This window comes from Pocillopora verrucosa, chromosome 10 (assembly GCF_036669915.1).
Source record: "Pocillopora verrucosa isolate sample1 chromosome 10, ASM3666991v2, whole genome shotgun sequence".
In the NCBI taxonomy this organism is placed as follows: Eukaryota; Metazoa; Cnidaria; class Anthozoa; order Scleractinia; family Pocilloporidae; genus Pocillopora; species Pocillopora verrucosa.
Genome location: NC_089321.1, coordinates 7,910,300 through 7,936,821, shown reverse-complemented (window position 1 = coordinate 7,936,821; position 26,522 = coordinate 7,910,300). Strand labels below are relative to the sequence as shown.

The window sequence follows — 26,522 nt, the reverse complement described above, 5'->3', positions numbered from 1 at the left end:
ATTAAACTGTAATCGGATGTGAGTCATTCAAATAACCAAACAAATAGCCACGAGGTTTTTATAATAACCAATTAGGTTTTCTCGGTGTTTTTATGAAAAACATCTATCATCTGAATATCTCGGTAACCGAGGTTCAAGCTGGCATTCTCAAAGACTCTTACGGCTAATCTTAGTGGTTTTTGTTTCCAGTAGCCGCGAGCACTGTCACCGTAATTGGCGCCAAACAGACACTTTTCCCGCCTAAATCGCACGCTGATGTCAATTGAGGCAGAATGCAGGCGACCGCGGCTTTCTTTGTGAGAGATAAGGGAATAAACGAGTCTCGTCGAATTGGTGACATCTTTCTAGTTTACCATGCAAGTTCGAAATGCGTTTTCATAAGATTCTTTATCAGCATAAAATACATGTACAGTCCTTTGAAAATATCATATCTGAATTATCTCTCCCTAATGAAGGTGAAAATTATTAGAAAGGGGAGATTTCATTGACATGGCTGTCTCCGACTGTCCAAACAAGTCGCTGAGTAAAATCTATAGCCCGTGATGGTTTCATATTGTTTTGTGATCTACGAAAATACCTGTCGACGATTTTTTTTTTGCCAAAACCTTCGCAGAGCAATAATATTGGCTTGCTAGATAAAATGACCCCAACATTTAATAATTGGCTTTTGGTGGTAATGTCAATATCAACTACCTTCGTTCGTCGCCGCTTGACATTTCATAAGCATTTCTTACTTTCTGAGGAATATGTTTTAATATGTACCTCTTTTGTTTCACAAAGGAAAATTAATAATCCCCCATTAAACGTCTCTTTGCATAAGGCGCCGGAAGGACTGGCTAACAAAACACGCGTGTCGCCAGCTTAAAAACTCTGACGAAGTTCGGCTTAAATTATCATGTGTTCCCCGGTTTGCCCAAACAAACTACCTCATATGTGCCATAAACGGAAAGTGGAAACAGCTCGAGTTTCGTGGTCAGACTTTGCGTTGTGCGGTTTCTGCCTCTGAATGGACTCCGACTAAATCCGAAAGTATTTCCTGAGAGTTAAAGCTTCCTTCTTGAAAGTCTTTCCCTTGAACAGAATCGAAAGTGACAAAGTTTTTCTTGGCCAATCAGTAACCTACTTCGACACATTTCTCGATCGAAGTCTCTTCTACAGAGTAATTCGAAACATTGATCGAGTGTCACACGTTCTAAAGTCTTCTCCGCGCAACGTAAAATAGAAACTATTGTTTGCGGTCGTATTGTTGTTGAAGTTGAAGAATGCGGGCGAAGGAAATGATGAATAGAATCCTGATCTTGATGTTAACACTGTTTGTAACCATGTTCCCCATTGTGACAGGTTAGTAGACAATCAACGGTACATGTTCTTTTACCAGCTACACGTTAGAAGAAATTTCATAATGACCGCCACTGACGCTTATTATACTGCTCAAAATTTTAAAAATTCAAACAAGATCGTGAAACAGAACTAAAACCTTCACCTTTTTTCATAAATATAAGCCTCTTTAAATAGCCACGACACTCTTGGGGTTAATAACTCTGACTTCTCCGACGAATTTTTAATTCAATATTTTCTACCCTGTATGTTTGCTGAGAATTTACATTTTACTTCCTTTGCTAAAAAAGCGAAGTTTAAAATAGCAATACCCCGGACCTTTGGAAGATAAGTGAGACAACTTTCGATTGGCTTTGAGTTCCGGCTAGAAAGTCAAATAAATAAGCTTCAACTTTTTCTTTTAACGTTTTCCCGTAATTGTCTTCGTTCAGTGTTAGCCAAACAGATGGCAGTTTATAAAACGGGGACACCGTCTCAGAATCAAACTAAAAATAAAATTGTTAACATGTGTACATTTTATTTTTTCATCTAATGCGTATGAATATTTCAGAAATACTCAAAACGGGTCGTGTCGAACGAAGTTGTTGAGGAGTTGTTGAGTTGTCAACTAAGTGAATCACCTAGCTTCTTCCTCAATAGTGCCTAGCTTAAGGCTACATGTCAGTGTTATTTATATTGTAACCTACTTGAACACGCGGGTGTTATTGTTAATTTTTTTTATTTATTTGGAGCGGTCTACCCTTACGTGAGTCTTACTTCCGGCCTAAAATACCCTTGATAATAATTCGAGACTGATCGACGCTGTTTTAGAATCAAAGAGTACTTGTGGACTAGCGAAGTTATTGAATAGGCAATCAATTGCAAGCGCCCCTTAAATTTTATTTTGTTTGTTGGTGAGAAAAATTGTTCAAAAAAGAGCCGTAACTAACTATCGAAACTTGAACAGCTGGTCAACCTTTTCTTGATACTATACACTAAACAAGAATTATAATTTTTTTTACCAGGAAAGTTCCATGCTCCGGCAAACTATTTTTATCGGATTATAACAAAAATAATTGAATTTAAAACATTTTGTTTAAGTCAAAATTTTCTGAAGCCTTATGTCAAAATATTTTAAGTTCTCCGATAAACATTTTGAGATATCTTATAATTTAATTCTTATTGTTCACAGTGCAGTGCATCCTTGTATTGTTTGAAAAGATATTAACATGTGTAGTTTTTTCAATACAGCTATCATACTACTAAGAATCAATTTGATTACAGATATCCATTTGGACATTCCTGTTTCTACATCACCACATGTGGCCAACTCGGTAGCTTTAATTCGTATCCGTATTTTTAGAATTCTATTTTGTATTGTTTTGGTTTTTTAACCCTTCATAGACAATGAAATTACCTAGCAATTAAATTTTTTCTTGAAAAAGGCTCGAATAATCAACTGATGGCTTTAATCCTAAAGTTTTAAAATTTTCTGCGTGCTCCACAATTATTCATCCCTAAATTCTAATTTTCACACAGTTTAATGAGCTTATTTCGAGCCGTTTTCTTCACCTCTTAACCTTTTTTATTTCCCTTTTATCGTCAGCTGACGTTTCATGCTTCTGTAACTCCCCGTCGTGCCCGCAAGCTTTGTGTAAATCAAGTCAGCAGTGTTTCAGCAAACTAGTGAAGGCTAATGGGAACTTTTCTACTAGTGTTTCGTACGGCTGTATTGAGACACTAGATCCCAGTCTCTCGTGTTTGAACTCATCGTTAATGATATGCTGTGATAAGGATCTGTGTAACATGCCAAACATGTTAAGAGGTAAGCGTTAACAATACTTATAAGCTCATCTTGAAGCTCTAAGGAATAAAACTCCTGATATTTGAGTTTCACGTCTTTTCCCTTCAAGTTACTTCAGAACTCGTTACATCGAGCGAATGTTCATGAAATAGCACGCAATTAACAATATATCCGCGATAAGAAAAACGTCCAAACAGTCGCTGTTATAAGTAGACAGGAGCCCATTACCCGGAACTTCCATCTTCCATACCCTCTGAGTCAACCCTGTCCCGTATCTTTTTATTTTTAGAAGCACCTCCTACGGGGGTTTTTCGCGGGTGTTTACATAATAGCCAATTGTAAGAGAGCTGTGGTCCTCTATTGTTTATGTCAAATGCAGGGCTCACGAAAGTATTCCAATTATGCGAATGTCTGCATGTTTTCGCAGGAAATTAAAGAACCCCCCACACATAACTCAGTTCTAAAACTAAAAAGATACGGGACGGGGTTGAGTCAAGGGTACAATTGGTATGGAAGCTCCGGGTAATGGGCTCCTGACGTAGAAATTCGGAGTCACGTACGTGACGTGACCTGAAAGGCGGGAAACTATCAAACAGAGAATCCAGCTAGCAAAAGCTGCAGCAAAAGATTTCATATTTCGGGCGGTTATATTAAAATTATAGAAAAGAAGTCCCACTTCTAAAATTGGATCATGCTATAAGCGTCACGGTCACGTAAGACAACGTAATTCAGTTATTTGTGCGTTACACATAACCCACAATTTCTTTTCGCCCACTTGATTTTCAAAACATGACTCTTGCAAATTTGAAACAAAAAATTTAACTTTCTTTAGGTACAGGCCTACAACAAGTCGTAAAGCTGGCTACGCCACAGTTTTAACCTTTTAACTCCTCGATCAACTTTGTAATTCTCCTTACTGTCAACCATACGATTCTTATAATGTTAGTTCAGAGTACATTTTGAAATTTTCTTTGTTTTTCTAATACTCTCAGAAATAACAAAAACTCTTCAAAACAGGGGCAACATGGACACCGGGGAGCATGCGTCTAGCGACGACAAAGAAGTCGCTGGGCCTGTCTCCGACAAATGTACGGACAAATGTACGGAATCAACGCCTGCAATGCAAGTGGCCAGCGTAGTCGCACCAAGTGTGTTAATTCTGACCGTGGTTCTCTTATCATTGGGGATTTTTTATAAAATGGCGCGCTATCAGAAGATCCGCACCAGTCAGTTAAAGAAAAGCGTTAAACACAAGGCTTCAAGAGACGGATTAATTAATAAAGTACGAGAGTTAAAAGGTTGTGGTTTGTTGGTGGGATCGAGCGTACCGGAAGTCTTTCAGACGAAAACTGTGATCAGCAGGAGCTGTTCTGAAAATGATTATCGTGTATTAATTGCCAGTCCTCACAACGTTTGAAGACATCACAAAGGGCCTGGGGCAGACTTTTCAATTTGAATGTTAAATTTCACCGCATACGCGTGACTTATTCCCTTTAAAAATACGCCAACTATAGGTTCATTGGACTATTTTAGAAATTTGAATTTTTTTATTACGTATTTGGATTTTTTATGAACCTGTCGATTGGAAAAAAATGGCCATGATGCAAAGCAGATGGCAGAAATGGATGGGAAATATGATGAGTCAGTGGCAAGTTACAAATTTCCAAAGATTTGCATGGTGTAGTGAAAGCAGATTTTTTTACACAATGATACGTTGAGAGTTGGCTCCAAGAAACTGTTATTTAAAAGGTTTTAAATTCCGCCTCTTCGGCAATATTTAGCGATTCAGGTCGTGGAAGGAAAGTTCGCGGATCAGACTAAAATCTTAGATGACAAAACTCACCAGCGGTGCGAAATACTGTTTATTGACTATGAAATTACATGCACGCTATTGGGATGATTTGATGTCAACACTGACTTTACCCGACATTTCGCTAGGAGATATAGTCGGCCTCTAGTTAAAAGTTTATCGCGAGAATCTAAAGATTTTAAATTTCTCACGTGAGAAATATTTGTATGATAAAATGGACCTAAAAAAATTTATAACAGATTCCATTTTAAAATAACATTCGAGAGAATTGCCGGCAAAGTGCTGTATAAAACGTTTTTATACTGAATAAGTTAGGATATTTATCAAATGTTAAGTCGTCGATCGAAACTGTTTTACACAGTTTGAATATAAAACTTAGTTATTTACCACAATTACTTGGAAGGAATAAAAATAGAAATTAATAGAACAAGACATCTTGTCTGTCATTACTCGAACAATGTCATTAAACTCTGTTATAAAGTTCACCGCTAAAATAGCCCTTGGGCAGGTATATGTTTTATCAGTAGCTTGGAAATTCATTTTAATACGCAGGACCCCAAGTGAGAGATTATTCAATAAGAAACAACAAGGAATAAAGACCCTTATATCTGATTGGTCAACAAGTGCAAATAAAATATTCCAACGTTTACATGGATTGCGAAAGGTAAATTATGTAAACTTAACGACGACTTGCACAATGGGTTCTCCTTGTTGAAACATTTCGGCGAATCTTCGATTTCTTCCGCTTGCGACATAGTCACAGGTGAATCGTTAATTTTTCTCATTATTTTTACACTTATGAGTTTAAGCTTGGCGTACCGTGTACTGGGTGAAGATTTAGTAATGCTACCAGCTCACAGTAAATTAAAAAGTGTTGGAAATTACTTCGTCTGCGTGAAAAGGTTCGTTCAATCCGCGAATCGCTATCATCTTACATCATTTTTGATTCAAGGATAGTTGCAATCAGGAAACAAATTTGTAAGCAGATTACCGTGTTTGGAATATTCATCCTCTTTAGTGTTTTTTTCCTTTACGTGTCACTAATAAACAGCGTCAACACAAGAGAAATTTAAAGATATGTTTTCCTTGTATCTGAAAACTTCGTGGTGGACATAAATTAATGTTGAAGCTAGAGAACTGACTCAGAATCTGAAGCTGAAAAAGAAAAATACAGGTAATCTATGTTTCATTTGTGAATTTCCTTTTGTTGGTCGATTTTTTTTAATTGCACGACGTTTCTTCCAAAGATGATGAAAAAATTCAAACATGTTTGTGTAAGAATTGAAGTTAATCGTACTATGTTGAGCGTCTGAACGCGCAATATTTCTCCTCATCAAAGAAGAGTTAATATAAACACGCCGCAAGCTTTCACTGCAGTATTGGAAACAGTTTTCGATTCATTTTTTGACGATAATTTTGAATGAGCGTAACACGACAGAGTGCATCGCCTTTTGTCTCAAATATTTGCTCTCTTCATTTACACCTTTTAAAAAACATCTGGAATACGTAACGATGAATAGAATATGGAGATCTCCAATTGGCGACACTTGAAAAAAGCTAATGAGTACAGCTCTGTCAGCCGAAATTTTAAGCATCACGTATTTACTGAGCTGATAAGATTATACGACAATTCAAAAGGAGTTTACTTGCATTATTAATGCTTAACGTAACACCACGAAGAAAGCTGGTGGCAAAATAGATCCAAGACAGTTAAACATTTTGTTATTCCGAGTGTCGAATTCACAATCACTTTCGATGAGTGATGTAAAAAGTGATTGTCTCACTCTCAAATTTTTGACATTTTGAAAACTGCAGAAACCAGAATTTTTTTTCCTTCAAAGCCTTTTGCGGAGTGATTCATTTTCAAGGGTTGAATTAAACATTTCAAGTCGAACAATAAACGATGGTTAATATCAACAAACTCTAACTTGAGAGGAAAAAATTTGTTTACTGCTACTGGATAATCCATCTATAATATTCCTTCTTAAAATGTAATATAGAGGCATAGAATGTTAGAAAAAGCGCTTATTTAAAAAAAATTCAATAAACAAGTGAAACAGAGAATTACGAACTTCTGTTTACAGTCATTCTGAAGTAATTTGAAAACAAGCGGCCTGAGGTAAATTTTCACTTAACAAAGCTGGCTTTGAATCTCTTCTAGAACCTACAGAAAAAAATATTCAAGGGAAATCGAATTATGCACAAAAAAAAAAGTTACGTAATTAGATAGGGCGACTGGAATCTTCGAACCTTGAGGCTTTTAAACAATACGTTGACTGTTTTAAACATTCCGCCTATCGCTTAAAAATTAGAAAATCGAAACTACATTTGGACATCATGGGCAAAATATATCATATTGATCGATAGTGCGTTAGGAATTGAAAAGTTTCGAGTTTTTCATGTCACACGATAGAAATCCATTGTTATTTGGCACTTGTGTTGAAATATCCTTTTCATGACGTCACTGAAGGACATGTTTAACAAAGCAATATTAGATTGTCAAATACCCTCGTCAACGTCATTCCTAATAAGGGCCTTGCGCAGATCTGAATACTGATGCTAATGGCCGGCTTTTTTTGCTCGTCAATTCCGTATGCCCTCAAGGTATAAATTCAGTCTACCAGGATTTTTTTTATCGACCCACGAACATTGGTTTTCCGCATCCCAAAAGACGCAGCCTCGACCAAAGGTTAGTTTCAATTTTGCTTTCTGTAATATTTGGAGGAAATGAATTGCAGATAAAGCTTACTTTTGAATCGAAATAGGATTTATGTAGGTCCTCAATGAAATGAAGATAGACAACAGTCATAATGGCTTGAAATACCAAATCTATTCAATGAAACAAACGTAATATAAGATTCAAACTATTGCTACAATGACAAATAAAATTGAGCATTTCTATCAATGTCATAATGATGTTTGCAAATCCACGAAATTATATAATAGTGAGGTTCAGTCTTTGTATCTTGTCAAACATTTTTAGCGTATTTGCCCGTAGTGGTTAAATAACTGTCTTGTTATTTTAAAGTATTTTTGCTTTCAAACTAAAATTTTAATAAGAAAAGAACAAAACACACAATGCGCGTCGCCTTACGAATCTTTGGCTGATATTTACATTTGCTTTCGTTTGAGCACTGTCTGCCGCGCTGAAAACTGAGGTTCGCCTCTTCTTAAACCGAGGCTTTCTCTTCAAATAGTACCGCTTAAAGAATTTGATATAAACTTTATCATAACTTATTATAGACAGCAGACAGATACCATTTGGGTCTCAGGTAAATGATGGTAACCTGCAGTAACCAGTCGCTTTTATTTTATCTCATGCCCATGAGAAAAACGAACATGGTGTCAATGATATCGAGAGCCAGAATTTTCAGATTTCGGTTAGGGCAAGTATAAACTTTTAAATTTTCGACTTTGTAAAGCTCTATCTGGAATAGTTGCCAATGTATGTAGCCTTCTTATCTCTCCTTTTCGTTGTTAGACGAACGTATTAGTTTGAGATAATTTTAGTGTAGCTGAGCAGATCTTATCACCCGTTACAGCAACAACCTCTGTCACACATGCTATTTCAAACAATCAGTTTGTTATCGAAAAATGCTCATGACTTAAAACAAAAGGAATGGTAAGACCTTGATATAATTTTCGCTATCTTTATTATGGATATTAATTTCGTTTGTGTTCATAGATTTCAAATCAATTTGAATCTTCTAGAAGAACCCATTAACCAGGATCATTTACTGATCTCCGTTTACACGTGGAGGAAGACTGGATCCCGGAACGTCTATTGAGATTTTATCATTCGTGCTGGCCTTCGGATTATTCTCTGTAGCTATGATTTTAGCAATGGCTTTTCACCTCCTGTGCTTTGAAGAAAGAAAGCCGACTGTGAAGGCTGTTTTAAAAAGACACAGCAGACTTAAAAACATTGCCGACTACACCTTAGTGTGACATTCAAAGTATTGATGTTTACCCTTGTAGTCAGATTTTAAAGCAGATAGGTATTCATACGCAGCGCAAGAATTGATGTTAGTGAAAAGAACTACAGGTCCTCCTTTGTAAAAGAAATGTTTAACTTATAACTTAGTTAAGGGTGAAGAGAAAATGAATAAGATATTTTGTATTAGAAGAGAACTTCCATCTTGAGAACTAAATAGAGTACGTTAAATATAATTGTGCTTAGAAGTGGAACCCTTTCATTCCCAGGAGGAGCAATATCTAATTAATTTATACATACAGTTCATTTAATACTTTATCACGCGTCGAAATAACCATCGTTAACAGCGATTCGAGGTTCATATTTTTTTTGTTTTTACAGCATGCAAATTCTCAAAACTGACTAGACAAGGATAAGTGTGAGAAACTGTACAGCAAAGAGAACTCGTATATTGAGACCATGACAGTGAAAGGGTTAGGCAAAGAAAGGTTCCCGTAGAGAGCAGAAATGCCGATCTCCATGTAATTATTTTGAATTTATAAATATTCAAACATACTATTTCAAATAAAGCGTTTCACATCTGATTAAAGTTCTAAGTAATCTTTACTTCGTCGTCATGTATCTTATTTTACAATGCAGTTTTCTCAAAGCAACTTTTATTTCTCACTAACAGTTAAAAAATTAACCTCATCTTCATTTGTTTTGGCTATTATTTCCTCTTGGATGTAATATTTGGCATTTTTGCGGAGGCAGTAAATTTTTTTAATGAATGATGGAGGAGAAATTTTTACAGCGTTTATACCCTCAGCACAGGGTAACACGTGTAATATTCTTTAATGATCCGATCACTCACTAGCACTAAAAACTTGGTTAGCATTATTTTTTTTTAAGAACATCTAAGGTTCACTCGTCCATTTAAGGTCATGGACAAAAAAGCAACATGTATTATAGATGAAAATGAAGAATTAATCCCACACAACTCAGTTATTATCAACAGAAGGCTGACTTATCCTCCTCGTCACAACAAAGACGTTTATCGATTCCTTGGTGAACTCAGCAATTCAGTCTAGGATTCCAGACCCCAGCAATACCAAGCCAAACTTAAGTTGATAATACTCTTGGTTGCCTACTAAACACCTCAGTATCAGGTTAATTATTCATGTTGTCTAAGATTGTTAGCTGCAAAATGGCACTTGTTATTTATTAGAGAGGCGGTTTTTGTTTGCCAAATGGTTGTTGTTTTTGTCGCTCTTCCTGCTGTTACTGTTGCTGTTGTTGTGTACAAATCACTCTTTAGCGTCCCAAGTTTCTCTGTGTCTCTCGAAGCGTCAAACTGAACAAGAATATTCGAAGTTCGCTGCTCTCTTCCTCCCCTCTGATAATAAAACAGACCTTACTTTGAGTGTTCTTCTTTCAAAACATAACAGATGCACCGCTACTGCGATCACCATGAAAACAGAGAATATGGCGGTCGCTAGAATCAAGGAAAAAATCTTAACAGTTGCTTCAGACTCCAGTGTTGCAAAGATTATTGCGTTCTTTTAGGGTATTGAGTTCCAGTAGCTCAGAACTTTGTGCTGCGTTTTAAGCAACTGGTTGGCAACCTGGTTAGAAAAATGAATATGAATGAATTTCGTATTATGGAAAGGAAAATCACTGCAGACGTCACATTGAGGTTGTACTGTGAGCGATTCAAATTATTAATGATATCAATGTGAGCTTTCAGAACACGCGTGGTTTAAGAAACTGGTTTGGTAGAAAATTATTCATCGGTTCGTAATATCGCACGATCATTTGGATAAAACTCAATGACCCTCCCCTCTTCCCCTCTCTTCCATATCCTGCTTAAAACTCACAATTTTTCACAAATGACACTACGATAGTAACATTTTTCTTAAAGTATAACATTGTAATAGTTGTAAAGGTAGTCATTATCTTACCAGTTGGACAAATGAACTGAGTTCTCAGTGCAAAACGTGCAGTGTTAGAGATTGTAACTGGTAAACTTTACTTCAGAGACATTCTGTACTTTTTTACAACATCTCTTCCCTAAGGGCTTTTTGGATCACTAAAATGCAGGAAAATTTATAATATTTGTTTTCCAAACAGTTTTTCCCGCTACTTGATAGCATAATAGACGATTCATCAATTGATACATCACGGAACCTAAGATTAAGATAAAACTAAATGGTGCATTAGCAAGTGCAAATGTGTGAGGAGCAAACCTTTTACTTATAGGGCCCTTAAGAATTTGTGAAAAGGCGCCATTACTACTTTTAGCTTAAAAGTTCTAATTCACTGATTTCATTTTACCAAAAAATAAATAAAATATATTTGTCATTTTGCGTTTTTTTGACTTTTCGGAAAAGGATTGGTAGTTTTGTGTACTGCTGCTATATACATTACGAACCAATCAACCTACCGTGTGGTTTTGTAGTCTGCTTCAATATTTTTATCAGCTAGGTAGGATTAAAGCCGGTGTCTTCTCTCAAAACCACTCGTCACCTCGGATTCAGATACGTGCGCGTGGCATTTAAAAGCTGGAGAGGTAGATAGTACTTCCTAAAATGTTTTGTCTTAAATCGATTTTCGTGCAATTTGCCTCAAAAGGACATCTGTCGCCAAACTGTCTTTATGCTACATCTAAATTATTCAATTTGACTATGCGTTAACGCAAGTAAATGAAATGTACAGGGTAACCAATACAAGCCACAGGACCCGTAAGCGACTACGTCGATACTTATTCAGTTGATTTCCTATCAAATATTTGTCGTTTTTCCTATCTGTTTTTTTTTCTATGTAAAGAGCTACAGTTGGCAGTAATGTCGCAATCTGATCGGTCAATTTGCCGTTGTTGAAAAGAGTACAGATAACGCTGCTCGCGTTAACGTGTCACGCATTGGTCACGCACTGTGAGAATCGCTGTATCTGCTGACAGAGTACAGACCACGCTAAATCACTGTCGATTTGTTAATTTCCTGATGCAAGTTTAAAATTTTTTTTAAAAAAATTGTAAAATTGGATGTAGTAAATGCAAATCATCCTTAGGCTCTCAGCCTTATTAAAATAACATAATTTTAAAATCTTACCACAGGCTTGTCTTAAATCAGAACTTTAAAGTGCGAGTTTTGAAGTGAAGAGATGTAATTTATCTCCAACACCTTTTTTTTTTACTTCAGGCGTTCTTTTCTTCATTGTTTCCAATACTAAAATTGAATTCCGTCTCCAATTCCGTAAAAATCTTGAGTATTTTGCCATTTGATATATGTTAAATTGATCAAGATAAATTTGGCAAAAACGAGGCCGCCATTCGCAAACAACATTAATTGTTCTGTTGGAAGTGCGACTTCAAACATTTTTAACAGTGGTCCAAACTTAATTTCAAACATGTTTGTTTTGGAAAACTTTTGAAATATTTTCCCCTAAGGTAGAGAATAAACGATTTCCGAAAGACAAATTTTACAAAAATTTCGAAAGAGTTTACCCAAAAAGGAGATCAATTAGTTCGCCTTAATCATATTTTATAATTTTGCGAGAAGCAAATTATGTTGATAAACGAATTTTTACCGGGCTTTAAATTAAGAACCTCTGGCAAATTTTAAGCGCAGAGATATTACAGAAATTGTTTGATATTCTGAAACATGGTGAGAGCTGAAAAGGCGAAGTGATGTCAAATCTCCCCACGATAAGAAACTTATAACTTAAATTTTCTCCGAAACCCGATCAGGTGTAAAAACATTGAATGTGAAAAATTAAATAGCTTATGCTATGATTAAAAAAATATGGAATTGCGTTAATCTTGGCTGAAGTTATTGAAAACCCACTGGGTAACTCTAAAATATTGCTCAGCGGAAATTTGGTAAACAAAGTAAAAACACTTAAAAAGGAAATACAACAAAAAATTGCCTCTTTTATCCTCACATTCATGTAATATATCCTGAAAAAGATCTCGGAGAAGGACATTTCGATGTTTTTTCCTTTGAAATTTAGCTTTTGAGTTTCGCTTGTTTTCTTGAAGTCCTTTCCTGTAATTTAATGATGTTACAACAAGGTGTAACAAAATAGAAGTATATGAATTATTCACGGAGTGAGATATTTTAGTTTTCATGTTCCCAATTGTTACATGTGTGAAAATAAACTTTTTGCAAGGGTAAATCGTGGCTTTTAATATCGAAACCTTCCGCTGAGATGAGAGCAATTAAGTTCCTCAGTACTAGTACTCCAAAACTGAACAATTTCAACTTAATAGCCGGTAAATCAGACATAACGTGATCTTGCCAGGCAGGGTATTTTCACGGTCAACGCTTAAAATTAGTTCATAAAATTGGGTAGTAAACCCTTAACAAAATAACTTTTCATACCTGAGTTTCTCTGTAAAATCACAGTGAACGCATAGACGAAATCGTTTTGTGAGAGAAATCTGTGTTGTTTGTTGATAAACACCAGCATAGGAAATATTGTTTCTCGCTAACTTTTTTTGGTTCCTTTTTGATCTTATCCTTTTAAGTGCCGCCCATAATATTATATATTGGCGGATTCTTTTTTTTCCGCTCTATCGAAAGTGTTTAATGCCGTTAATGAAACTAAATCATTTCAAATTTTTCCGTCACCAGAAGCTGTCTGTAACCGCCGAACTTTCAACATTATCTCAACCTCTATCAAATTAAAAAGCGCTAAGCGCTTAATATTTGTCCAAAAGATATTAATCTTGAAAGTTTCACTTTTCTCGCTGATGAATTTAGAATTTTCAATTCAAACTTATCTTCACCTGCCAACGTGTCGAATTCTTTATATTTCAAATGTTCTTAAGCGTGTCATAGGAAAAGAAAATCTTTTATCATTGCGGAATTGATATGTGTGTTATTTATTTTGTTTTGACTTCTGATCTGATTGTGTTGATGATTTCGAGTGCAGTTTATTTCAAAACAGCTACAGTGTCCTCGAATGCATCTTATTATCCCATGCTGTGTAATACAAATACAGTGGATTCTTCAATTTTAATTTTAGAAGGAACCCATTACCTTAATTGCTTGGAGGTAACCCTCGTTTTACCTCGCTTTTGAAAGCTTACTAAACGTAATAAAAAGACCCCATTGATTTTTCAGATTTCAAAACATTACCCCTATCGGGTCATAATCATGTCGATGTTCCAGTGTTATGAGTAATTATTGTAAATATAAGCTTCTAGAAATCTCTAGACTGCTGAGTCATGCCGACTTGCACACCATAAAACTTTCCAGAACATTTCATCAAGTCACGCATTTATTATGTAATACTACTAACATAGTTCTTATGTAAGCTTCTGGAATGTTCCAGAACACTTTGTGAATATACATACATACATACATACATACATATATATATATATATATATATATTATGAGAGGAAAAAAAGGGGACGTAACTACATTTCCCGACAAGCCTGTTTCGTGAATCGCTTCACTCTTCAGGGGTTTAATGAAAGAATATTCATGTGACTATCGTTTATATACTAGGAAAATTTGCATAATACGCGGTAAACTTAAAAACTTTAAAGTTCAGCTGTTGCGTAGCAGCGCTTTGTTTCTGTGTCGGCATGAAGATACGAGTTCGTTACGCTTATTCAGTGATGAGAGGTCGGGTCGGTAAATTATCAGGAGTTTTTCTTTTAGACAGAGGTTGCATCTTTTACTGGAGCTGTTGTAGGGAGAGTTAGATGATAAGACGCGCCATGAGATAGAATAGTCAATGTTGTCGTTCTTGAGTGTCCAGATGTGTTTGCTAAGTTCGGTAGAGTTTTTGTGCTTGGCGTGGCGGAATGATGCGGTGTGATTTCTGTGTCTTGTTTTGAAGTCGGTTTCTGTGAGTCCGATGTATGTTTCAGAGGTGTTGTTGTCGTTCCGTGTGACGGTGGCTTGATAAACGACTGAGGATTGAAGGCAGTTACCATTGAGCGGGCAATTGTTCTTTTGTCGGCAGTTGCATGTTTTGTTGGTTTCTGTGCCGTCTTTGTTGTGTTTCGTGTAAGGTGAGTGGGACGAGTGTAAGATGCGCTTGTTGTGGTTGTCGATGACCTGTTTGGTGTTGTTCATACAGCTGTAACTGATTTTGATGGTGTTGCGGTAAACAAATATATATATATAAAGACTCACTTATGTAGTAGTAAGTAGTTGTTGTTGTCAGAGCGATGACTGTTTAGAAAGCCTTATGGAGAGAGAGCTACTGCAGAATATTGCTCATTTCAAAGAACTTCGGAGAAAGTAGTGAGATTGTGTCAGTAGTGAGCTAGGATATAGACTGCGGTGGGGTTAATTAAGTTTCTTAACTATAAGTATTGTATTGCTTTTAGAAGTCGCTCCTTGCTAAGAACATTATTCGCTGTTTAATAAAGTAGCTGAGTGTGTGGGATTGCATTGTTTTTCTTTCGGTTAGATTATACCATAGCATCAGATATTGTGAAAGCAAAAGGAAAAACCAGAATATGAAGGTGAAAGACATGAGAGCAAGGAACGCCTGAGCCCGCGACTTTCTTTTGTAGCAGCCAAGCAGTCTACAAATCTTGTAGAAATAAAATAAAGTAATCGTGGTCCTAAAAATTTATGTCAGCGTGAACATTAAGAGCAAATTTCACATTGAAAAGCTACATTCATTTTCAAAATCAGATACAGGTCCACAGAAGATCGATACCACCCATCAGTCAGTCAGTAAATTTACGTACTACTCTCACCAGTTCTACAATGAACTGCTCTGATTTGGCAATTTTAAAAATAGATGAAATAGGATGGTTTTTTTATGCTTACGATCTTGATAACCTTTTCATAAGCTCTTGGCCGACATGATGATCTCCGACATGTATTTCAAATCCTTCATGTGGTTATCCCTTAAGTTAATGTAAATATGTTTGTAATTCCTTTCTCAAATTCACATGATACATCCACTGGATGAGATACGACACTAACAAGCAGATCTGAGCAGCTTAAATATGTTCCTGTTTACGCTTTACCAAATAAGGGCCTTTTTCTTGAACTATCTGTTATGACATTGACGAAAAATCAAATTTCTACAGCTGGAGGAGTATTTACTATAAACACCGCTATCTGAAACAATTCATAATAAACTTGGTCAAGATTAAACCGTTTATCGCGTTTGCTTTTACACTAGAGGTTTCTCGGGTTTCGTAATAACTATTTGAATTTGCATTTTAATAATGAACGTACGTGGACTAACAGAATATGTGAATAAACTCAACTTGTTAAAATACAGAATAAAAATAATTATTTCATCTTGTAACTTCGGTCTTTTTTGACCATCCCTCCCGCTCTGAAGTCATTTCAAAGCTGCATTGTCGGGTTAAGGTTCTGAGTTATTTCTAAAAAAAATTTTTACAGTACAGCCGGTTCGAGCCGACCGACTAACATGGAAACACCAAATATTAAATTCTTTGTAAGAAACCAAAGAAATAAAACAACAACGACGACGACATATCTTCATCTGTGTTTTACTATACCTTCAGATGGAGTCAGAATAAATGCAAATACATCTAGCTTATTTTAGGTCATCAGTTGTTTACAGCGTTTAATTCAAGTCCACCAAAAATTTCCATGCAAAACTCGATTCAATCTTACATTAACGCACTAAGGCCTGATGGCCGGTGTCTCGAGCTTCGTTATGGAAATCCCTGTTTCTTCAAAGTTCAGTCTTAACTAACAATATAAGACAAGTAAATTTTTTAAAGAAAAAAATTTGCTTGTTTAAAATCTAGCTTGAAGCTTAAGTATTTGTTTCCCATGGAAAGGCCAAGATCCAAATTTCAGAGCCATGGGGAACCATTGACATAAAGATAATAGATAATGTACAGAATTATACAATCAGCAGGCATGATTAAAAACGACAACCTAATAGTAATGAATGGACACAATGATAAAAAATGATAACATTAAACCAGCAATTCAGGATTTCTGTCTTCTGCATCGACCGATGGCTGTCCTGACAGAGCAGGGAGATGAATGTGGCCACTGTCAGCTTTGTCTCCAAACGAAACTGTGAAGTCCTCTGATCCATTTGAACTTTCATAGCCAGCATTCTCTTCATCGCTGGTAGGCGATACGTGGCGAGGGGCATGCTACAAAAGTGTGCAGTAATGACAATCTTTGCTTTTTCTCAAAAATCAAATGGCTTCAGTTTCGGTGAGAAAAGGGAAAATGATTCAAGACGCTAATCCACTTCGTTATTAATCTAATTGACCAATTAGACTCGAATAGCCTTGCGGATATAAGACCGTTGTTCGCAATTCTTTTCGCGGCTACTGACCGCTAACATAAGAGTCCTTCGGTCTTTCCACCATCAATTATTTCTGTAGTTGGTTCTGTCATGAACTAGCTACCTGTTGCATAACAACATCGAACACCTACCGACTGATCTGGAGAAAAATCCGTCTGAGACAGCAATTGGTCAGCAGCGTCTCCACTAAAAGTCCCGTCGCTGAAAGCTATTAGGTTTCCAACAGTGTCTGTAATAGAAATTACATCATGACTGATCAAGAACGAAAGTCCACGTCCCTGGTTTTATAGCTATCAGAGTACATGGTTCCCTGGAGTGGGGAGTAATCTCTTCATTTGCGTGAACCGAAAGAATCTGCCAAACGGAAGATGACATTTTGGGTATGGCCTCTTGGAAGGTTATAAATTGTCTCTATTTTCACTCCTGATGCTTTTGAGAACTAAATGCCTAAACCCTTTCACACCCAAGATCCCACCGGAAAGTCTCCTTATTGTCTGCAACGTAATTCTTATGATTTTAGTTCGGAGAATTTAGTATTGAATTAACAAATTACTTGATACTTTTCTTTATCCCATCACTTATCTGTATGGTATTACGCTGACATTAATTGTAAGTAGAAATTCTGTCTTGCTCACTCATACAGGATGTGGACTTAGCGATGTGCGGTCCACATGAATGATACTAACGATTGCTGTTAAATTTTATTCCCAAAGTTACGACTCGATTTGTTAAACGGTGCTACCGAGGTTCGATCTGTTACAATTTATGCAGCTTGTTTCTCTAATAAAAAGGCAAGAAAATGAACAGATATTTTCTCAAACACGAGGTTCTGGGTTTGAGAGCGTTTACAGCTGCCTGCGTTCAAACTCCTCATGGGACCCCTGGGGATACCTGTCTTGCTATGGCTCTTACCTAGACCTGCTGTCGGAGGCAGAGAAAAATCGTGGGACGGATCTACATTTACATAGGGTTTTTCTTCTTTTTGCATGTCAAATAACTGCTCTTTCAAGCTCTGAAAAGAAGGCCGGTCTCCACATTCATGTGACCAACAGCCGAGCATGATCTGGTAGCTAAAAATCAAAACAATACGAGAAAATAGTGTGATCGCTTGAAATTCAAACCCAGAAAATTCACATGCATACATTGCATTCACATAGCAAAACGTAAGTCGGGCGAATCTGAAAATTTTGATGGAGGGGAGGGGAGGTACAGACTTAAATTCAGAAAACACAGAATTGTTTTTACCTAAGAGCATCAATAGCTTTAGAAATATCTCATGATCAGTATATTTTGAATACTTTAACATGAGTGTTAATATGCGATCCTGTCGATGAAAGAGTTTTGGTTTCAGACTAGTTGTAGAAATACCTACATGCCTAATGGGGGGAGGAGGAGCCTGGGGCCTGGATCCCCAGACCCCAGGACTATTGTCGGTGACATGGATTAAAATTTCAACACTGGTCAATTTTGTTGCGATGGCAGAAGAACAGGTATGTCTAAAGAAGAATCTTACATTTCATCTGTGCAATTTGTCGGTTTCTCCATCCTCTCCCCCTCCAAGAGGAACTCTAAAAGGTCTCTGTCGTTTATCGTTGGGTATGGAAAACCACCTAAAAGTACATGCAAAACAGATAGAACAAGGGTCAGTGAGATTATCTGTCTGCAATAATGCGCAGGAAATTGTACAACAGCATCTTCCACAAAATCCCAGCAGGAAGACACAACTATGACACAAATACAACTCAATCTTAGAGTAAAGCTTACCCAGGGTGCAAATTTCCCACAGTACAATCCCGAATGCCCATCTGCATAAAAAAAGGAGATCATGATTCATAAGATGACAGAGAAGGAAAAAATTTTGGAATATATGTAAGACCAGGTGCCAAAGGTCTTGGAAATAATCTAAAAAGTCGTATTTGATGTTCTGTGCTACTTACATATCGCTTTCAGTGGAGTAAATGCGGTCGCGCATGGCTTCTATCGACAGCCACCTTAGAGGAATTTTACCAGTGCTTCTCTTCACATAAATGCCTTCCCTTGACAGACCAAAGTCAGAGATTTTTAGCACTTTGTCGTCACCAACCAGAATATTTCTCGCTGCCAAATCTCGGTGCACTATTCCTCTTCCAGATAGATACGCCTTCAATCACAAAAGATAGCAAAATTGTTCTTCGGTCAGCGGGATGATTACATTGGAAGGCAATACTTAGATACCTAAAAATACGCATGAAAAGATTACGCGATTCCGATTGGCTAAAAGCCGGTGCTATTTTTAATGTTAGACGAGTGCAAAGTTCTAATACGAGCGCAAATTACAAATTGCGCGTACAGTCAAAATTTTGTTTATCTTGACTTGCTGTGATGCATTTTTTCATGTAAATGTTTATCCATAATTTACTCGTGCTGATTTATACCAAATTGCACTCGAAATCATGTGATTACCTCTACAAAGCGGTTAAATACGCGCAAGGGGCTCAAGTTTGGCTAGCCGCGCAAATTTTCATAGGAAAGCATAAAAAAAAACGATGGCTGTCACGAAAGTCATGTGTGAAACAATTGAAATGCTCGAGCTCATAAAAATTCAGAAAAGGAAACAAAAGTAGGCAGGTCAAGGGAAACTCGAGACTTTTCGAACTCGGAGCTTATGAAACTACAGGTATCCCGTTGATTTAACAATTTGTTTTGAGCTTTACCGAAAAAGGTTACACGGTTAAACTGAACACTATGACTAACCGACTTGTGTGATAACTTGAAACTCCTGTAAGAAAATTCGTCATGACTGCCTGAAAGCATGTTTCCGAGTTATTACAACGTTCGCGCATGCACAGAAGTCGACCGCTGTGTCTACTTAGATTAAAAATAAATCTACTTACCATTCCATTGGCAATCTGATAAGCGAAGGACTGGAGATCACCAGAGTCCAAAGCACCATCGAGACTCATGGCAGAAGCAGCTTTAGCTCTAGAAGCTTCTTTAGAGTCTATTGCTAAAAAATGTCAATTAAGATCGAATAATTCAGTGGCAAATATAGCCAATATCGCAGACCTTCATTCAAAAGCGCAAACTAGATCTGCTCTTGCTCCTCATGAGACACTCTTTATTCGCGCAAGGTTTTTTATAAGAATTCCAATATTCCTGAACTTCAAACCAAACTCCAAATGCAATGAAAATTGAACATTGTTCACTGACTTGATTTACGATTTCCCCCTCAACATAGCAAGGATTGAAATAATACAATAATGCAAATATGCGTGATGTCAAAGGTGTAAAAGTTGCAAGTAGCAGAAGCAATCGAATTATATTGCAAGTGGCATTAGTTATGATATTGCAGTGTAAGTGGTTAAAGTGTCAGCACTGTAAGCATCATAAGCTTTTATTATTATTATTATTAATATTAATATTATTAATAGCGTAGGTGATCGTATTGTAAGTAATGTATGCACTGTATTGAAAGTAATACATGAAGTGTAAAAGTATTGTTTGATCGTGCGGGTGAATGTAGTCTTGAGAAGGACTGTTTTCGGTAGTGGTGACTGACGTTTCGACAACCTGAGTGGAAGTCATCATCAGAGTCAAGTGAATGGTTTTTGTCATTCGAATGTTCTAAGTCCGGTTTGTATAAACTGATTGGTCAGTTTTGCCGTGATCGAGGTTATTGGTTGTTAGACTCAAGTGGCGTAGGTTGGTCGATCCATGAGTAACTTTGGGTCGTTCTGTTCGATTCGTTTATAATGTTAATGTCGTGGATGAGTCGTTTTTTGGTGCCGGTAGTGGTTGACACCTGTTGAGGGGAGTCTGTTCTAAGTCAGTAAACCAGCTTTCTAGAGTCAGTCGTTGAAAGTAGTTGTTGCTGTAGGTTAGGCGTTTTACAGAGTCCCAATCAATAGTGTGGTTCGTAAGTCGGTGTTGTTCAGCAATGTGACTGTTGACATCGCCTTTCCTCGTCGCTCGTTTGTGTTCAGTCAGTCTAGTTGTGAAGTTTCCGCCAGTCTCATCAATTTAGGAGGCGTGACAGTCGGAGCAATTGATCTTATGAACTGCTCCCTGTCTGTTCCTCGGTTCGTCTTTGTCTTTGACGTTAGTCAGTAACTAACGTAGTGTAGTAATGGGTTTGTGAGCGACGTGAATATTGAAGGGTTGTAGGATGCGCGAGATGCTCTCAGGTGTGCCCTTTATGTATGGTATAGTTGCTGTGGTCGTAGGAGTTGTGTTGTCGTTAGCTTCGGTAGTAGTAGGTCGGTGAGTGTTTCGTCGGATGAACTCTTCTTTGTAGATGTTCTTTGGAAAAACACGGTCAAGGTACTAATTCTCAATAATTAGTATAAGTCTTAATATTTTAAGTGGCGGAATTAATCATACCGAATGAAAATGGTCAACATCTTTGAGATTAACAAGAAAGTTGTTTCCCTACCCACTGTTGTTGTTTCTGTGTTGTTTGATGCATCTGTAGGGCCTCTAGCTACGTAATGTGCCGAAGGGATTTCTGAGGCCCTCCTGACAGTGTTCAGAACAGACAGAGCTCTTAAGCTCTTCAAGCTTGTTGATCTGTTGAACTCGGGCTTCTCGCTTGAGTCAAGAGACTTTTTCTGAAGGCAGATATTCCATAAGAGAAAGGAAAAAAAGGAATGATTTTTTTTTGCATTTTTCTTGATTAACGTATTTCTTTCACCCACACTTGTTTTAGATTTAGCAAAACGAAACCTTTTTTAATGCAGCTGGTTTTAGGAGTTAATGAGGAGGCAGGTATGGCAATCAAAACAATTTATTGGTGATTTGATTATCATTTTAAGTTTAAAATGGTGCATGAGTGTCCATAACAATACATTATAAGACATCCAGTAACTGAAATTAAACATTTGTGACCTTTCAGATGAGGAGGTATTAAGAGAATACTGGTGAACCTCAATATTAGGGCTAAGAAGTTTACTAAAAGAACTAAAGTGTTCAGATTTGTACCAGACAAATAAAACGCGAGGGGGGGGGAGGGGGGATGAGGAGTCATTTACCAGTAGTTTATTTATAAAATGATTTAATGGGGTTTAATTTTTTATGATTTATCTACGCAGTTCATGAGAACTACTTGAGAAGTTTAAAACAGGCTTATTCTTACGATCCAGTTGGCGATTGTGAGTTGTTTACCCTCTGATTTGCAGTGTCTAAGAGGCGGACGATGAATATTTGACTTGGATGAACATGGTTGGTTGTCTTGTGGCTGTGATGTTTGATTGAACTCGAGTTGGGACGCTGCCAACTCTAAAGCCGAAATGGCCTGGAAACGACATTATTAAAATGCTTATTTACTCGTAGTTTAAACTTAAATGTCGCAGTCCAGAAGAAATATGTAAGTTGTCAGTCTCAAGTTAAGTGTTGCTATGAGGTTAAGAAAAGTTTAAATTAATAACATTTTATGGTCATAAAACATTGCTATCCTTTACCACAGGTTTCAGGTGGATGTTGTTTTACAGCATTCTACGAACAAATCCAATCATTGCTTTTAATGGAAGTTGGCGTGTTAAATGTTTTAATTCATCAATTAGCACATGCGCTTAGGCACAACGACAAAATTTATTTCCTGTGGTAAGTGCCATGAGATATGTTTGAGGCGTTTGGATCTGAGCAGGTGAACTAGTTCGAGTACATTAAATCAAAGCTTGCTGGGTTTTGCAGTTGACAGTAAACAGTGGTGCCCAGGACTTACCGTGTCACTAGCTGAAGGTATCAGGGGACGATGGGAGTAGCTGCCTGCGGCGGACTCTGAACTGTTCGGGGAAGTTTGTGACGTGCTTAGTTTCTCTTCGTTTTTGAGACCTTTTCCATTATCTCCTTGTAGCTTTCGATACTGTTGCTCGAACTAAAAATTGGAATAAACTTATCAAAAGAGAACCAAGAAGTATCTCACAATAAGACGGCAACAGCTGCAGTTGTAAATAATGTGAGCTGTCGTAGGTTAGTCAAGGGGCATTTTATTCTTTCTCACTAGAAATCACATGCCTTCTAAAAGTCAGGGGTAAGTGAAAAGAAACTGAAAAAAACACAAGGCCGATATCCATCCGTCTTGACCGAGCAGGCGTGGTTGATAAAGGAATGAGAATTTTCTGTGTGTTGCATATTGCGGTATAGCCCATGAAACCTAGCGAGTCAAAGTCGTCAAAAGGGGAATATCAAGACCAATAAATATGAACCAACTTGACCGAGAAGAGATGGTCAATTGAGGTTTATTACATGGCCAAAAGACCTCCTGTATCTCGCTGATTGTCGATCAACAAAAGACTCAAAAAAGTACATATTCTTTTCTCGTTGCTGTACTTTTTGTTTCAAGAAAATGGCTGATTTAAGTTCTGGTTACCGTTTTTCTGAGGTCTCTCAAATAATGTAGCAGATCCCCATGTGGAACACATTCAACCACGAGACACAAAGGAGGGTAAAGAGTGCAGCATCCTAACATGGTTACTACGTTTTCATGATGACCAATCGTCTTCATAAAATTGATTTCCATCTTAAAATCCTCCACTTCATCTTCATTAGCTTTGTCTGTTGAAGGAGATAAAAAAAAGCAGGTAAAAAAAAGGAAGACAACAAAATTAGTGTTGGTGTTTTATTTATGAAATTTGTATGAAATAGTAAAGGACTTTCTTTTGTTTTTGTTTTCATGAGTTTTGCTTGGTCTCAATTGTAATGATGCACTGGTATTTTAGTGATCGTGGACTTAATCTCAGCTCTGGTCAAATTATAAGTACATTGCATCGTTTCTCAGTTGAATATATTATATTTTTCACTGATCATAAGTAAAACCGTTCTACTTTGACTAACCGTTAAGTACTTTGACGGCGACCACACTTGTGTTTTCACTTCCTCCAATGCCATACGCTTCCGCTAGGAAAACTTTTCCAAAGGCTCCTTTACCAAGGACACGTTTAAGCTCCAACCGATGAAAACCAAACTCAAACTCGTCCGCCTCACCAGTCTCCACCGCTTCTTGAATACGCTGCTCCACGTAGGCTGGGTTCAATTCCAGTCCTCCTTCGGACTTAGATGGTAAGTTGACAACAGGGTCGAAACTAAAATAATAATCCAGAGGTCTCATTTTAAGTTAATTAAAAATGTATTTAAGCATACAAATAAAGATCAGTCATATTTTTTTCTTCAATACAAGCATCTACCAGCCGTTATCCGAATCGTTCATTCTGTTGTGATATACGCAAGACCACTAAATCCTTTCACTCCCAAGATCCTATTAGTAATTCTCCTTACTGTCTGCCAAACAATCCTTTTTATTTACTGCGGAGAATTTGGTATTTGATCAACTGGTTATTCCCTTATTGATGTTTTTCGTTATTTTTATCACTTTTCCGCTTGAAGAATTCTGCGTTGGTCATTGATAGGAGTGAAGGATTGACAATTAAATGGCATTATCAGCCTCCAGTCATTTCTCCTTCCATAGAAGAGCGATCCAAACATCCATGAAAACAATTCTAAGCTCTCTCATTTTTAAGATGAAAAGAGCTGAAAAGTATCTTTTATTTCACCTGCCGTTATCATACGGACTTGACGGAACATCGCCAACTTTCCTTCGTGGACTGACTCTGTCGTCGGAGGGACTCGCGAGGCGTCGTAGTCCCATATGCTCCTTGAAGGGTTTCTTATTTTTACGGTAGAAGCAAAACATCGCAAGTAATAATACCACCACCGCTAACAGGATGATAGGCACCGTGATGGCAGCTACTGTTCCTGGAGACGTTCTTTGTGCTGCAGTTGTGGAGACTGTACGGAGAAATATTTAGAAAAAAAAAAACCAATCATCGCATTGTCAAAAGTTATGAAGTGAAACTTTTTTTGGTGTAATTGGCTAAAAGTTTTACGTTGGCATGGATATTTTTAGTTTAAACATCGACGCTACGTAAACAGAGCTGATCCTGTTCGTCATGAAAGCTTGATCAAGTTTTTAGCTGAGTGAGGAGTAACTAGGGGTCTGGGTTTACAAACAGAGATCAGCAATACAGTTGAATCTGTAGTTTTTCAATCAAGTTTAAGAGTCCATATTTAATCTATAAGATGCATTTATTATGGCACTTTCATAACTCAGTGCTTCAAATGCTTTAATCAAAATGGTAAAGACTTACCTTCTTCTGTACTCTCAATCGTGGGGGTGGCGCTTGTCGTAGGAGTGGCACTTGTCGTGGGGGTGGCGCTTGTCGTGGGCTTTGTGGTCGCCTCCGTCGTTGGAGCCATTGTCGGTATAACAGCTGCACGTTAAGACGAGATATTTATTTCAGAAGAATTTGCACGCTTAGCTTGTAGTTTATACCCTCAGGCTCTCATTTGTGCTGTCGTGCGATCGAAGCTTCAAGAAATCTGCCAGCTCGTCTCCGCAGTGCCAGAGAGCCTGCTATCAGGCTAACCATACAATAGCGAACATTACCTCATTTCTAACCCTTTAACTCCCAAGATCTCATTGGTAATTCTCCCTACTGTCTGCCATAAAATACGTATGATCTCAATTTGGAGAATTTGGTATTAGATCAACTTGTAGTCCCCTTATTGAATTTTCTTCTTAATTCTCCTCAAAAGTCTGATTGATTCTGTGTTGATATTCTAAGGAGAAATTCTGTCTTGGTCACTCAAGGTAGTCAAAAGGTTAAAGGTAATCTTTCGGCGCTTGTGGCCCCCACTACAGATTTTGCCATTTCTGAATCAGGTTTATAGCTGTATGCTGGTCGAGTCGATATTGCAGACTACTTAGAAAGAAAAAAGAAAAAGGATGGAGAGAGACGGTGTATAGAGAAATAGCTGGGTCTCAGGAAGAGTTCATTAGTAATCGCATGGTGGTGTGAGGGGGTGGTGGTGGCGGTGTGGTTTGAAGAATTTGAGTTGGGGGGAGGATCACATGGTTTTCGGGAGGAACCGAAGGGGATCAGTCATTGCTAACAGAGTATGAAGAGGGCGACTTTTGGAAATTGACTGCCCCCCCCCACTAAGGGGGGGGGGGGTTCATAAGAACATAACAGAACCCTTAAAGGGAGGGTGGGGGGGAATCAGGGACATTTTGTCACGAAACAATCAAAAACCTCCAACCTCCCAACCTCCCCCCATCCCAGGCACTAAATATCGACCGGTTTCTTATGGAGGAAGGCAAACATACAAAGATATTTTAGCGTTTAACTTTACCACGGAATTTTTTCCCTGCTACTGTTTCGAACCGGCAGCCACTACTGTCAAATGCATAAACCTAAACAGTGGACAAAGAAACAAATATAATTGAGGTTCTCAATGAAATGATGGCTTTTACGGGCTAACGGCTAAAATTTTGGGCCAATTCACGGCTGACGGTTACTTTCTTTCGCTCTCTTCGACAGGAAAAGGTTTACGGTTAACTTTTTTTACGACTCACGATTAAATTT

General features: G+C 37.5%; 2 protein-coding genes and 1 long non-coding RNA gene across 12 annotated transcripts in view; 2 read left to right on the top strand and 1 right to left on the bottom strand.

Annotated features, from left to right (window-relative positions):
• Positions 1-806: 806 nt before the first annotated feature.
• Positions 807-5,348, top strand: LOC131791750 (uncharacterized). Its single transcript, XM_059109131.2, has 3 exons — positions 807-1,341; positions 2,924-3,142; positions 4,114-5,348. The coding sequence occupies exons 1-3, from the start codon at positions 1,263-1,265 to the stop codon at positions 4,536-4,538; spliced, it is 723 nt and encodes a 240-aa protein (XP_058965114.2). The 5' UTR covers positions 807-1,262; the 3' UTR covers positions 4,539-5,348.
• Positions 5,349-5,511: 163 nt separating this feature from the next.
• Positions 5,512-9,471, top strand: LOC131791691 (uncharacterized). Of its 2 annotated transcripts, none has more exons than XR_010719020.1 (2): positions 5,512-5,694; positions 8,617-9,471. It is a non-coding gene; the product is annotated as an uncharacterized lncRNA (long non-coding RNA). The 2 variants fall into 2 exon arrangements; XR_010719021.1 differs by lacking the exon at positions 5,512-5,694 and adding an exon at positions 6,127-7,620.
• A 5,736-nt stretch (positions 9,472-15,207) lies between these two features.
• LOC131791737 (uncharacterized) overlaps positions 15,208-26,522 on the bottom strand; it is a 30,374-nt gene continuing 19,059 nt past the window's right edge. For 7 of the 9 annotated variants that reach the window (XM_066173318.1, XM_066173321.1, XM_066173320.1 and 4 more), the window contains exons 14-28: positions 26,290-26,350; positions 25,245-25,367; positions 24,651-24,885; positions 23,935-24,182; positions 23,471-23,655; positions 22,823-22,975; positions 22,235-22,393; positions 21,536-21,710; positions 19,998-20,110; positions 19,062-19,264; positions 18,889-18,929; positions 18,638-18,734; positions 18,037-18,194; positions 17,256-17,353; positions 15,208-16,966 (exon numbers count right to left, since the gene is read on the bottom strand). In XM_066173318.1, the coding sequence (XP_066029415.1) occupies positions 16,781-16,966; positions 17,256-17,353; positions 18,037-18,194; positions 18,638-18,734; positions 18,889-18,929; positions 19,062-19,264; positions 19,998-20,110; positions 21,536-21,710; positions 22,235-22,393; positions 22,823-22,975; positions 23,471-23,655; positions 23,935-24,182; positions 24,651-24,885; positions 25,245-25,367; positions 26,290-26,350 (2,235 nt within the window). In that variant the 3' untranslated portion in view covers positions 15,208-16,780. The remainder of the gene's footprint in view (positions 16,967-17,255; positions 17,354-18,036; positions 18,195-18,637; positions 18,735-18,888; positions 18,930-19,061; positions 19,265-19,997; positions 20,111-21,535; positions 21,711-22,234; positions 22,394-22,822; positions 22,976-23,470; positions 23,656-23,934; positions 24,183-24,650; positions 24,886-25,244; positions 25,368-26,289; positions 26,351-26,522) is intronic. The other 2 variants (XR_010718962.1, XM_066173322.1) reach the window with 2 other exon arrangements.

Excerpts from the sequence above, each read along its gene's own strand:
- LOC131791750 (XM_059109131.2), top strand. The coding sequence starts at position 1,263 with ATGCGGGCGAAGGAAATGATGAATAGAATCCTGATCTTGATGTTAACA. Across the intron at positions 1,342-2,923 it reads CATGTTCCCCATTGTGACAG|CTGACGTTTCATGCTTCTGT; the intron begins GTTAGTAGACAA and ends TTTTATCGTCAG. Across the intron at positions 3,143-4,113 it reads CATGCCAAACATGTTAAGAG|AAATAACAAAAACTCTTCAA; the intron begins GTAAGCGTTAAC and ends TAATACTCTCAG.